Consider the following 14,727-nt stretch of genomic DNA (forward strand, 5'->3'; position numbering starts at 1 on the left):
ATTCATTTTGAAGAGGTGACTCCAATTTTCTACTCTGTGGACTTTTGTTTTAGCAACTCACTGACCTGCTTAGTGCAGGCCTTTTGCTTCAAATTGGTGTTTAAGTCATGATCTCAAAAAGTTCTCAGAGTTTGCCTGAACCCCGTTCTGTCCGGTAACATCCATGTCAGCCAAGCAGAATGAGGCATGTAGTTTGTGACCACTAAATATTTTTTTCTGTAAACCTAATTGGGCAATAAAAAAATTGAATTCACAACCTTGACTTCGTTGGTAATTTGTCCTACCCAGAAAATAAAAAATAACTTAATAATGAGTCCTATAGTTTCATGGGAAAAGGACTGGGCTAGGAGTCAAGTCGTATATGTGTATTCCATTATCTCTCTGCCACTAGCCTTTGGTATGTTCAAGTCATTTAACCTCCTGGGACTTTATTTAACTCAGCCATGAGAGTAGTGATCTCATGAACTCTTTGACCCAAAACTCTAAATTCCTTCCTCATTCTTAGACCACTGACAGTGACCTAAATATGTAGATAGAACCCATGTTTAAATTTATCCTTAAAATGTAATTAGTATCTTGGGGCTGGGGAGATAGCTCAGTCAGTAGAGTGCTTGCCTTGCAAGCGCAACGCCCTGGGTTCGATCCCCAGCACCGCAAAAAAAAAAAAAAAGATGTAATTAGTATCTCTTTCTTTTGTATAAATATAGATGTTTATAAACCACCTTTTTAAATAAATACTCAAATTTAATCATCACTTAGGATTCATTAATGTCATAAAATGTTCAAATCACATGAAAAGTATTTCTATTACTAGTCAAAAAAATTATACTTCATGATAAAGTTTGCTTGACCATCAGCATAAAGAATGGAAAGACATTTTTGATGTGCTTCTCTTGCCATAAAAATTAGGGTCATTTCTTTAGATATGGAGTGCTTTTTCATGTTAAATCTGTTCCCTTCTTTTGAATATAAGCTATCTCTGTGTAACAATCTTTGTAACAGTAGATTCAAGGGTTTAGGTTGACATCTCATTTGGAGAGTTACCTTATTTTTATGGATAGGATATTGGGTGGAGCTCAGCACCCTGAACTCTAATATTAAGGGGCAAGATAGAAGTTGGCTTTGTTGGATTAGGATACCTGGCCAGATTTTCCAATGATATATCATTCTCTGGATTAGGTGGAAAAGGAACTAATCCATTGATTATTTTACTAGGGTGTTTGTGGTACTCTTGGATCTTGGTTTTTATTATCCTATATCCCTTATAAAGCATGCTTAATGGATGTGCCTCAAGGGAAGGAGAAAACAATCTTAACTGATTATGTTATGCATAGCTCTCCCTGATGCCACATGCTGCAGGCCGAGTAGCCAGAAGTGTAGATAGACATGTATTACTACCGCATTTACAGAGGACTCTGCTTAGGGCAAAAAAAAAAAAAAAAAAAGGTTGTTCTATAACATCCCAAAGCTATTAAGGATTTTTTTATTTCACTTTTGTTCTCTTAAGTAAAAGCTTCTGTCCATAACCATGCTAAAATAAAGCAAACCCCATTTAAAGAAAAATGAAGTGTGTTTTTATTTTCAATCTCCTGTCTGGGCCTTTATAAAAATAGATTCACTATAAACTAGAATCAGCTATTGAAGATGTGCGACCAATTTTGTAAAGTCTTGAACTTGTGTGTCTCATCAAAGCCACCTTTTCTTTCTTGTCCTGCCAAGATTTTTCCATTCACTGTCAGGCATGTTTTCCGTACGTGTATATTACATCACCCCCATGTGCCCTTTCTGTCTTTTGTTCTGTCTAACCAGTTTTTATCAAAACTTAAAAGAATCAAAGGTATAAACTCTTGAGATGTCAAACTACAATATAAGTCTAAATTTAAAAGTAGCATTAAAATGATACTTTTTACATCTCATTATTTTCTACCATTAAACACAAATGTTTCTTGAGACTAAGCATGATTTAATGGTGCATTTTGGTTTCTTTTGAAATTTTCATTGAGCTTTATATGTGTGCATCTATGCAATCTAAAATTTTTATAATATATCTTAATCCTACGGAATCTGAAAACAGTATATTATCTAAATGCTGCATAGTCTGAACACACTTTTCAAAAGTTTTAACTTACTGTGGATTGCAGATATAACCCACCATATCCACGATCTGTAACTACATTTAAGTGCATACAGCATTCCTATATAAGGTCATGCGTTAAAAATTGCATTTCAGGAACATATGGAGTAAATATGTGTCCTCTCTTTACTAACCTTAAATGATAAGCCTTAGGAAACTGTTATTTGTCAGTGCTATAAAGCAGATTGTTGCCCAGTGGTTTCAATTATCATCAAAGGATTCTTCACAGGCAGTAATAGTTACATCAAAACCTGAAATTTATTATTCAGGTTCTGCACTGAAGTCTTCACAGTGATTATGTTCCTTTCAACAGAATGCATTTTATGCTGACTTCTCACATTCCTTTTCATCTTTTTATTATTTCCCTAGAATGGCCACCAAGTTAATACGGCTAGTTAATGACAAGAAAAGATATGAGCGGGTTGGTGGCGGCCCCAAGCGGCTGGGACGAGATGTGGAGATGGAAGAAATGATTGAGCAGCTGCAAGAGAAAGTTCATGAGCTTGAAAGACAAAATGAAGCCCTCAAAAACAAACTAATTTCAGCCAAACAGCACCTTCAAATCCAGGGTTACAGGCAAACGCCATACAATTATGTACAATCTCGTATTAACACTGGGCGTAGAAAAGCAAATGAAAATGCAGGCTTACAGGAATGTCCCAGGAAAGGTAAAGGAGACTTTCATCAAACCCTAAATTTAAGTCCTATAATAGGTTGTTTTATACAGAAACACAAAGTTTTATTTCTTTATTATTCATGTTTTTAAAAAAAGAAAAATAGTTATGGCCTTGTTTTTTGGTAAAATCATCATGAAAATTATTTTAGTTGGTTTTTTTGTTTTTTATATTAAGAATAGAAATCACATTGACTCAGGCAAGTGGGGGAAATCAGCAAGTTTGCTTTTATATGGTCACACTTGTTTTGAATGATCACATTTAACTTTTTCATCCAAAACCTTTTATAAAATTTGCAAAAGTGACCAGGTGTGGTAGGTACAAACCTGTAATCCAAGCTACTCAAGAGGCTGAAGCAGAAGGATTCCAACTTTGAGGCCAACCTGGACAATTTGGACAGACCCTGTATAAAAACAAAAAGTAGAAATTTCTGGGTCTGTAGCTCAGTGGTAGGGTACCCTAGGTTCAATCCCCGGTACCAAAAAGGTATTGAAATTTTTCTCTTTCTTTTATTACTTTTTAGTTGTTGATGGATTTTTATTTCCATGTAGTGATGAGAATCAAACCCAGAGCCTCGCATGTGCTAGGCAAGCGTCCTCCACTGAACCACAACCCCAGCCCCTGAAATCTTTCTTATTGTGTGGAAGCAGTATGACATTGGACTGTGTGTATAATCAAGGGTTAAAAAAAATTGGGTTCTTTCTCCTCCACTTACGACTGATGACCTTAAAAAAGTCTCCTAATCATTCTGAACTTGAGTTTTCTCTACATATAAAATAAAAAGTATTGAAGTGGGCTGGGAATGTAGCACAATGGTAGAGTTCTTGCCTAGCATACATGAGACTGTAGGTTCAATTCCCAGTAATACCAAAAAAAAAAAAAAAAGAATGACCTTTATAAACATCTCTTCCATCTGGTAAAAATAATCACAGGTCAATAGCTTCCTTCATTTTAAAAATGAGTAACGTAGAATTTACTGAGGTTATAAAGCAATTAAATTGCCAAGATAGGACTCAGTATAAACTTAAATATTTCTAATAAAAATTCTCAATTCTCTCTATCCACAGACAAACCTTATTATAATGGAACTAAAAATAAATATTTTAAGTAAAAAAAGTTTTTTTTGTGGTATTAGGGATTGAACCTCAGGCTTTTCACATGCTAGTAAGCGTTCTGCCATTGAACTACATCCCCAGCCCTTAAGTAGGTTTTTTAAAATTTCATCTACTAAAGAAGGAAATAATTGATTTTTTTTGTTTGGAATGTGCTTCACATAAAGATCAAACACCTTTAGGAATTTAAAAAATCATGCAAAACTGTAGTTTCAATTCATTTAGGAAAAAAAAAAAAACATATGAACATAAGGGGAGAAAAATTTGTTGTAGTTTTCTCTCCAAACCAAAACGTTAACACTATCTATTCCCTAGATAGAGTTCCTTTGAAGTCAATAAGGCATCCACACAAGCAGGAGGCAGCTGCAGGATGAAAGGGGTTGGCTGTTCCTAACTATGTGAGATTGCAGTCAACTTTGAATATAACCGAAGTAAGCATAGTGAATTATAAATCAGAACATACATCCTATCATTAATTACCTTTTTTTATGGAAGAGAATAGCTTACCTCTCAGCCTCATTTTTCCCACCTATAAAATGGAACAATAATAATACCAGATTAGATAAGAGGTCAACCTTTTGTAGCTCTACAATAACTTACTTTAACTTTAAAAAATTACTTATCCTCTAATCTTTAGTCTTGACATCTGGGAATATAAGTGGGCAAAATGATCTCTTAGGTCTGCTAAATAAAAATAATGTCTGAAATTAAGACTAAAATGCCAAGCTAATCTAGTATATAAATTACTATTTAAATAGAAGAGATCAATCAGTAGAGGGGCTGGGATTGTAGTTCAGTGGTAGAGCACTGCAAAAAAAAAAAAAAAAAAAAAAAAAATTAATGGAAGTTTGGCTCCAAAGCTTAAATTGTTCTGTATGATTATACACGATTAATGACTCAGACCTTTTTTTACTAGTCACAGCATCCAGGATGTGGAAGTTGCACAAAACATTAGTGATGAATACTTTCTTAATCACTGTCTTTCTGAGTAAAGCTGGGGCATCTTTACCAAAGTTGATACCTCAGCTCTCCCTTTGAGGCCTGCCTTTGAGGCTGGGACTAAGGCCAGATTTGTCAGGAATATCTCAGCCTTCAGGGACTGAAGCAGAACCCAAAACCCTCTAGCCATGGGAAGCCTTTACCCCCAAACTGCTGTACAAATAACTGTCATTTTCTATTTGTGCCTTAGGATAATGGATGAAAAACACTGGCTTAAGTGTGGTTGATACTATGTAAACACAATTCTTATTGTGAAGAACCAGTGGAACAAAAATTTGTAAAGTGTATGCATTTTAAAATATAACCATTAGCAAATCACCATGAGACTGTAAATCTTGAGATACATTTTGAGTATTTTTTTAATCTGGTAATGTTGAGTTTTCCCATGATTGATGTAGGAAAAACTTTAAAATTAGCATTACTGCCAGAATAATTTAGCTGGCAAATTCCATCATAGTAAAGTATTTGAATGTTTTAGGCAGAGCGTTTTCTAGTCTTTAAGCTAGATTACAGCAGTAGATATTGAACACATAGGAAAGAGCAAAAAATAGTTTCATTATTCTAATTAAAATTCTAATTTTTAACAGTGTGTATGTACATCAAAACATCATGGGGAACTGGGGATATAGCTCAGTTGGTAGAGTGCTTGCCTTGCAAGCCCAAGGCCCTGGATTCAATCCCTACCACTGCAAAAATTAAAAAAAAAAAAAAAAAAAAAAAAACCATGTAAGTGATAAATACAATTTTATCTGTCAATTTAAATAAAATAACATTCACATTTTTTTCAAAAGTAAACTTTTATAAAGAAAAGAGTTTTATATCTGTGATTGGGACTATTCTCAATTTAAATCTCTCATCTGGCATCCTTTACCTTAAACTTTAATAGTCTAATTATTCCATAAGTGTAATGTAATTAACATAGCTAAAAGTATATCTCATTTTTTATAATGGGAATATCCTTGCAAAATTGCATATAACTTTTTAAGACACAGGGTCTCTCTAATGTTGCCCATGCAGGCCTTGAACTCCCAGTTTCAAATGATCCTCCTGCCTCAGCCTCCTAAGTAGCTAAGTCAGCATATATAACTATTTTTATTGTTATAATTTTTTAAATTCTAATTTAAGTGCAGCAGGTAAATGTTTTTATTTGAAGAAATACCATCAATATATTGTCAAATCACCTTTCTTTAAGTATGAATTTTCTTATTGAGGTAGAATAACAAAGTATAGAAAACATTTTGACTTAGGGTCAAGGAATTAGATTGATTGATTTAAAAATTTTTTAAATTAAAACATTAACACTAAAAAAAAGTTCTAAGTTTTTGAAAACTTTTTCCTTCAGATTTTAGTTTACATTGTAAAGACCAGAAATTTTTTTCATAAATCACTGAAGGAGTTCTAAATCTTAATTTGAACCAAATTATTCCTAGGTAATTTAGTTTCCATAGTAGAATTTGTTAAATGGGCAACATTTGCTGCTGCATTTTATTTAATACCTACTGCAGGTGAGATCTAATATTCCCTTTGGCAGTGTATTTCTAATTCTCCATACAATGGAGCACATATGTCTTAATACTTAACAAGAGATTTTATTATATTATAAATATGATAGCAAATAAAGGATCTTTCTAACTTCACTTGTATAATCATATTTTATTACTTTATTTTTAGGTATAAGATTCCAAGATGTAGATGTAGCAGAAACTGTACAACCTCTGCTTACAAAATATGGTAATAGTTTACTTGAAGAAGCCAGAGGAGAAATAAGAAATTTGTATGTATTCTTTTTCATGGTTATTTTAGAACTTTGTTTATTGATCATGTCTTATTTTGATCCCTCCCTTTCCTTTATTGTAAACAAAAGTGGGGTATGTCTAAATAATTTGCTTCACTAAAATACAGCTAGTTCTGTGGAGTAATAACAGGTATTATATGATATGTTTTCAGTAAAATAAGGGAAATGAATAACTTACCCACTGCATCAATGAAAGGGTTTATAAAATAGTCTTCTTTATTCTAATTTTACCACCAAAGGAATGGCATGACATCCAATCATTCAGAGTAGTATAAACTTTAGAGGCAACATTTTCATTCCCAGAAAATCACAGGTAATTTTTTTTTTTTTTTTTTTTTTAGATCCTGAATCAGCCCTTTTTGTGGTTTAAAAAATAAATAAAAAGGAATTGGGAGGAGTGGCTTAAAAGTTTGAAGTTATCAGATACATATGGATTTCAGATATTGTTTCCCTCTGATTCTCTGGTACTGCATTCTTCATCATATCATGGTTTCAAAAAAGTTACTTCTGTAACATTTAGGTTTCTTTCCCAGTTAATCAAAGCTTATTGGTTTCAGTGTCTTTGAGTCACACAAATGAAGATAAGGTTCTATCTTATCTATAGATGTTCACCTGAATTATCAGAAAGCAACAACACTGAATGAGGAAAGAGAACATGACACAAAAAGTAGATAGTTTAGGTAGTTGCTTAAGAATAATATGGGCCTAAAATGTTTCCTTTTGAATATTTTAAATATCAGTTATAGTAGTGATTAGCCTGTGAGAAAATAAAAGATTAGACATAATCTTGTTACCTGATAATCAGTTGAAAAACCAGAGTACGTACCAGTTTCCTGAGGCTCATTATGCTGGGATACTGCCAGACATGGAAGAGACAGATAAATGCATGCCAGAGACCACTAAGTTATGTTTGGCAAATTTCCTGCCATCCTCTCTGAAGTGTTAATTTGGGTGATATATATAGGCAGATGTGCATATATGAAAGAAGAAAGGCACATTAATAATCTGAAGACCAGATTGTAGAGTGCGCAACAGGTGATCAATACGTACTCGATTGAATTAAACCAAAGTCCAGTCCATTACCTTACTATCTTGTAAAAAGCAATATCTTGAATTGTTCCATATGTATTTCCAAATCATCACATTCAATCTACTGCTATTTCACTATGTGCAGAGGCAATTAAGCTAAACTTTTTAACTTTTGCTTGCTCCTTATTGTGAAGAAATATCTTTGCACTGATCTTAAATACTACAGATTTTCCTCAACTACAGATTCTTAGAAAGGCTTTTTATTTCAGAGAAAATGTTATTCAGTCACAAAGAGGCCAGATAGAAGAGTTGGAGCACTTGGCCGAGATCCTGAAAACTCAGTTGAGGAGGAAAGAAAATGAGATAGAGTTGTCTCTTCTTCAGCTTCGTGAACAGCAAGCTACAGATCAAAGGTACGTTAAGACAGAAATACCATTTTGATAAGGTCAGAATTAGTTTAAAATAGTTTATCATGGCCATAAAAGGATAAATTCATCTAGACTACTTAAAAATCATGGTTTTACTTAACATTTGTCCTATAGGCATACTTTAGACCTACTAATTGCTATCAGCAACTCTCATGTAAGAGCTGTTTTCCCTAACCTGCCCCCTTATGGCTTCTGATGGGTGGAAACTGCCCTCGTCGTCTTTTCTCTGTTTATTTGCTTTGTTTGCTAAAATTGCAGGAAATTGATATCATGTGATTGTAGATTCTGAAAGAAGTATGGGGTATAAGATCTCAACTGTTGATTTACCTTGTATATAAGTCTGGCACATTTAAAATTTTTTTCAACCTTAAAAGGTAGTAAAGTAAATTCGATAATACGGTTACAGTTTGTGATCTCAAAGATGTTACCACTCCTAAAATCCAAAGTTGGAATTGATCTATTGATTATTTTGGAGTATGATGGGATCTTTTAGTAGTTGCCCTAAAGGGCATTGCCACCATTGCATTTTGGACGTTTTATAAAGTATAGTGTTTATGCTTTGACACTGTGCTTTCAACAAGACTTTACCCTTTTGCCACATTCTTTCTTGAATTATCTTTCTCCCGTTATGTCTTTTTCTTTTATTTTCCTTCTCCTTTTTTTTTTTGACTGAGCATACCCAAAACAAGACATAGTAGCATATTGAATCTATCACTCAACTTTAACAATTATTCACATGTTACCAATCTTATTGCATATACCCTGTCACCTTTATTTTCTTCAGTTAATTAGCCTCAGCCAGATATGTCACTCAAATACTTTAGTATGATCTCTGTCTGACAGGGAATTTTTTAAAACATAACCACCATACCACTGTCACACCTGACAAAGTTAATTGCTATTCTTTCATATAATCTAATAACCAGTTTATATTCAAACATCTGTAAAGATGTCTTTCTACTATACATTTGAAGTGGAATCTAAATAAGAAATACACCTAGGATTTAGTTGTTGTATCTCTTTTGAATTTCATTACTCTCATTTTTTTTTTTTTTCAAACCAGACCTAGTTCCACTTGTTTTTCCCCTTTCCAGGTATCTGATGTTATGCCTGTGTGGTCAGATTCTTATTTAGAAAAACAAAGAAAGATTTCCTAGCTTTTCTTTTCAGATTCAGTATTTACCCTCTTTTATCACATTAACCTTACATGGTAATATATGAAGAAGCTAAGAAAAGATGCGTATCATCAGACTTGTTTAAAAATGCAGAGTGAGCTAAAACATAACCAAAGCTTTATGTTTTAAAGATTTAATTGGGCACAGTGACGCACCCTGTAATCTCAGCTATTTAGGAGTCTGAGGCAGGAGCATCCTAAATTCAAGGCCAGCCTCAGCAACTTAGTAAGACCCTAAGCAACTTTCCCTATCTCAAAATAAAAAATAAAAAGGACTGGGGATATGACTTAGTGGTAAAGCATACCTGGGTTAAATCCCTAGAACCAAAAAAAAAAAAAAAAAGAATTTAGAAGATTAGTATAACCTCTAATAATTTATGTGTAAAACTGAATTATATTAGGAAACCCTAATAGCTAGTGACATAATATATTCTCCTAAATGTACAACAAAAGAAACATGAATATTTTTGAGAATTATATTTAAATTTGAACTAAACATATTTAAATTTGCATTAAATATGTTTAAATTTTATTTGATTTGAATGCTAACTTTAAATCAGTTTGATTATTTAGATTTGACCCATGTTTCCCTAGGAAGAGTAACTGATTTAGATTTAGCCTTCTTGGAAAACCAAGAAATGGTTCATTATAAGATACAGCGCCAGAGAGAACAAGACGCCGTTACTGAATATGATGTTCTTAATATAATTGCCAATAGCCATAATTAAGACATTATCTAAATACAAAAGTTCACATAAGCCAAGCTCAAGCTTGAGGCCCATCCCTATCTGCTGTAGTCAACAATTAGGCACAAGGTTACCAGAGAGTACCTTCCTTGTTATATCTCGTATTTCCAGACAGTCGGATGGACTATGTTAACTGATCCCCTTTCCAGATGGATATAATCATCTCTGAGCTAGACTTTCAGTGTTAATTGAAAAGGAGATTCAAAAGTCCTTCAATCCTAGGTCAGAGCAGCAACAGAAAGAGAGTGATAGACAAGGACACATGCTTTTCTACTATAAATATTTCCAGTAAGAGTACCAACATGTACATATAGAAGAGCACCTTAAAAACCAAACAAAGGCCTTCCTCAGGGGGCTGTAGTATCCACATAAACAAAATAAGCAGTCTTTTCTGTGATACCAAGAATTAAAAGTAGAAACAAAATTGGTATTAAGGAACTTCTGTTACAGAGGTCAAGGAAATAAATCAGTTTGTGCCCTAGCTCACTAAATTTATAAAAGTGAAAATTTACATGTCATTTCCTTAGAAAAAGGATATTTGTATTGGAGTAGCATATCATTTCTTGAAATACTTTTTGAAACTGAAGAAATAAGTTTAAAAAAAGAACTTTCAAGGCTTTTTTAAAAATATGTTTACATGTAGCTCAAAATTTTATGTATAACAGCAATTTTTTGAGACTAATGGAAAACTGTTGAAAAAAATGTTAGGGAGAATATAAAACTTGGTATAATTTACTGTAGAGAAAAATCACAAAATGGAAAACATATTTAAACTTCTCTTTCACGGATGCATTATTTCAGATTTGAAATTCTAGAAGTCTGATCTGGATGTTGGACCCCTTGTTCTCAAACATGAACCTAACATAGTTGTAATCTTCAGAATGGCAGCGCTTGATATTTATGGCAAAGAGCCTTTTCATAGAATATTACAGAAACTCTTCATAGTATGTGTTTAATAGACCAGTTTGGTTTGGCATCAGCTTGACATAAACTTTTGGTTATCCAAAGCCCTTAATTGCTTTGAAGTAAAAGCCCAGTGCTGCTCTTTTTTATTAAAATCATGTTTTTTCCTGTTGTTGTGGTCTATTTTGGAAGACTGAGTTGTGATTTTTGCATATGTTCTACATAATGCCTCATTAGCAAAAAATCTTGTATCATTTACAAGTAGCCTGAATGTCTGTGTTGTTTTGAACAAAAATCCATATTAAAATTTAAACAATATAAAAATGCACATTTTCTGCTTATTAAAAAGGCTGTCTTAAATTAAATGCAAAGCAGTAACCAGTGAACACATGTACGTGAACATTAAAATCAGAATGATTTTACCTTTTATTGACTTTTTCAACTCCAGAAATATGTATACTCTTAGCAAGTGTGTAACTGGTTTGTGCTGTGTTTTTTTTCAAATAAATGTTAAGGTGTTTACCTTCTTAATTAAAAATCATGTAAGTGCCATAATGTCCCAGTGGAGGAAATTTAACCTATGTATATTTTAGACATTCTGACTTGCCCTCTTCTCGGGCAGACAGCGGATTGTCAAATCTTAGAACTGAAAGGCCTATTGCAGCCCTGCTGTAAGAAACAGCTTGACTTTAAAGGCTATCTCTTTTTCTCCTGTGCACAGATGCAGGATTACCTTCTGGCACTCTTAAGTTTCTCCCCAACTTTTCATTTTGAAAAGCAGCAAAAGTGGAGAGAAAAGTGGAGAGAATGGTAGAGTGAGCATTCACATATCTTGCACCTCTTAGCGTATCTGTGAATGTGCCACAGTCTGCCTCTGCATTGTGCATGCATGCTTTTTCTCTCCTCTGCTCCACTCTTGTCTCTCTCTCCCTTCCTGACCCCTTCCCTGCACCCCTCTCTCTCTCACCCTGTTTTCCTTCCTTTTCTCCCTTCCTCCCTCTCCCATTTGAGAGTTAGGTGCATATGTTATTTCATCCTCTGTACACATATCTTCAAGGAACAAGGGCACCCTATGTTATAGCCATTCTAAAATTTCACCATGGATGATACAGTTGCCCCAGTTGTTCCAATAATGCTATTTATTGCTGTTTTTTTGTTTTTGTTTTTGTTTTTGTTTTTTTGAGTAACGGGTTATATTTTGTTTTGTTTTGATCTCGGATTCAATCAGAGGCCAGGTGTTGTATTTAATTGTCATGTTATTTAGGTTTCTTTTATTTTAGAATGTTCCCTGCTTTTTTCCAGCCCATTGACAGTTGTTTGCAGAATGCTCCTCAATTTGGATTTGCCTGGTTACCCAGCCCCCTAATTGAGAGGGCACATCTGGTTGTCTGACGGAAGGATAACTACGGCCAGAGATAACCGTGCAAACATTATAACACAGGGGGATGACCTGTCTTTTTAAAAAAATGTATTCACTAAGCTCTCACTGTCATTTTGCATAGGTTAGAATTTGTTCAGTGACAATTATTGCACTCATACAATTTCTTTTATTCCTGTTTCTTATTATTAATATTATCTAAGATTTTTCTAGATAGCACTTGACATATTTTCCCAATACTTTATACAAAGCACTGAAATTGTCACAAATAATAATATCTAGTGTATTAATATATACATGACAGTGAAGGAGAGTTACACTTAAGAACATCTTAGAAGAAAACAAGTTAAAAGAATGGGAAGAATGTACTCCTTAAAGTTAGATTTGAGTGTTGGCTCTGTCATTTAAGGAATCTGGCCAAATTTTACTTCTCTGAGCATCAGTTAACTACCCAAACTATAAAATGAATAGATTGAAATGGGTGAGTGGTTCCCTACTCTGTAATTAACAATGATTATCTCCTTAGGGACCTTGTGTTTCTGGACAATTTTGCCTACTCAGTGGTAATCTGTATTTCTTAATTTAATCATTATTTACATTTTGTATTCATCAAAGACCTATAATCAAATCAGTTATTCCTTCTGATAATTGTGAAACAGCATATGTTAGTGCACAGGAGTGGCATGATCATATTATAAAATAAGAATAATACAAAACCTTTAGTTCACTTTTTAAATTCTTTTAAAATACTTTTTTAGTTGTTGAAGGACCTCTGTTTTATTCATTTATTTATATGCAGTGCTAAGAATCGAACCCAGTGCCCCACACATGCTAGGCAAGCGCTCTACCACTGAGCCACAACCCCAGCCCCTACCTACTTCTGTAATTTAATTGCCAATAAATCAACCCTTCCCATTGGGGTTTATGAAATACTGAATAAAAGTCCCAGATTCCCCTTCCTATTTCTGTAAAATCTCTAGTTGAAAATTCATAAACATGATCCTAAACATGGTTCTTTTAAGAAGATGAGCCAGGATTTGGGTTACTGCTGACCCCAAACAGCCTTTGGTAGTGTCCCATCTTTTTTCATGTGAATGTGATTATATGCATATAGAGAACTTTAGTACTGTGCCTCAGTTTCCTGTGGTGGCAACAGTAAGGAAGTACTGAGTTCTGATTTATACTTTGACCCAAGATCACAGGAAGTTATGATACAGAAGGAAATATACACAATCATTTTTCCTCTGTAAATGTTTTTCCTTTTTTTTAAACCCCTACCCCCTGCCGTGTGGTACAATGAATTGAATCCAGAGATGCTCTTCCACTGAGCTACATCCCTACCCCTTTTTATTTTTTACTTTGAGATAGGGTCTCTCACTAAGTTGACCAGGCTGGCCTCACACTTACAATCCTCCTGCCTCAGCTTCCCACAGACCATTGCATGTGACCTCACAGAGATCCTTGTTTTGCCCTGTAGTCTCAAGCAGCAGTTCTGAGCAAAACCATTACCTTTCAAAGAGACTTTCCTTGGCTATTTTAGTGAAACTTATTCCATTCCATTTACTAGCAGTCTTTGTAGTTCTATTCAAAAGTGGTACCCTTGCTAGTAATTGTTACCTGTGTATCTCTAATAAGAACTATGAATGGCCTACATTTCTTTCAACAATATACTTACAGAGTCTGACTTTTATTTAAAAAAAAAAAAAAAGGATTTTTTTTTTTCCGACCCTAAGGTTGTTCTCAGTTTTATCTCCCAGATTTGGTCAGCCTAAAACTATTTCTCAAAAAGATCCTCTGGGGGCTAGGGTTATAGCTCAGTGGCAGAGTACTTGCCTAGCACATGTGAGGCACTGGATTCGATCCTCAGCACCACATAAAAATTAGTCAATCAATAAATAAATGGTATTGTGTCCATTTACAACTAAAAACAAAATTTAAAAAAAGATCCTCTACATTCGATCTCATAAAATATTTGATTTAACTAGTTCTCAGAATCTCAGCCAAGCTTCTGTGTCGTAGAGCCTTCTCTTCTAAATGGTGTTAAATACTATAACATTTTAGTCTCAAAAAAACCAGAAGACTTTTTTTAGGTTTCATAATCCTTACTGTAGCAAAGAATGAAATGTTCATGGGGGTGGAGGAGGGGAGTTGATTGCCTGGGGAATGAAATATATGAAACTTTCGCTGGAGCAAAGATTTTTGCTTCTTAAGCTTTCATATTAGACTATACATTACATAGCTCTACTGAAAGTTTTTCCTTCTCCAGTGTATCTGAGGTTTTAAGTTTCTGGATTTATTATGGCACCCAGTAGCAAAGCTGGAGTCAAGTGTTTTTAAGGCTTCCATTAGAAATTC

General features: G+C 34.0%; 1 protein-coding gene across 6 annotated transcripts in view; it reads left to right on the top strand.

Moving 5' to 3' along the window:
- RPGRIP1L (RPGRIP1 like) overlaps positions 1-14,727 on the top strand; it is a 105,957-nt gene that overhangs the window by 5,333 nt on the left and 85,897 nt on the right. For all 6 annotated transcript variants that reach the window (XM_079118520.1, XM_079118521.1, XM_079118522.1 and 3 more), the window contains exons 4-6: positions 2,504-2,802; positions 6,591-6,693; positions 8,013-8,156. In XM_079118520.1, the coding sequence (XP_078974646.1) occupies positions 2,504-2,802; positions 6,591-6,693; positions 8,013-8,156 (546 nt within the window). The remainder of the gene's footprint in view (positions 1-2,503; positions 2,803-6,590; positions 6,694-8,012; positions 8,157-14,727) is intronic.

This window comes from Sciurus vulgaris (assembly GCF_902686455.1).
Source record: "Sciurus vulgaris genome assembly, chromosome: 17".
NCBI lineage: Eukaryota > Metazoa > Chordata > Mammalia > Rodentia > Sciuridae > Sciurus > Sciurus vulgaris.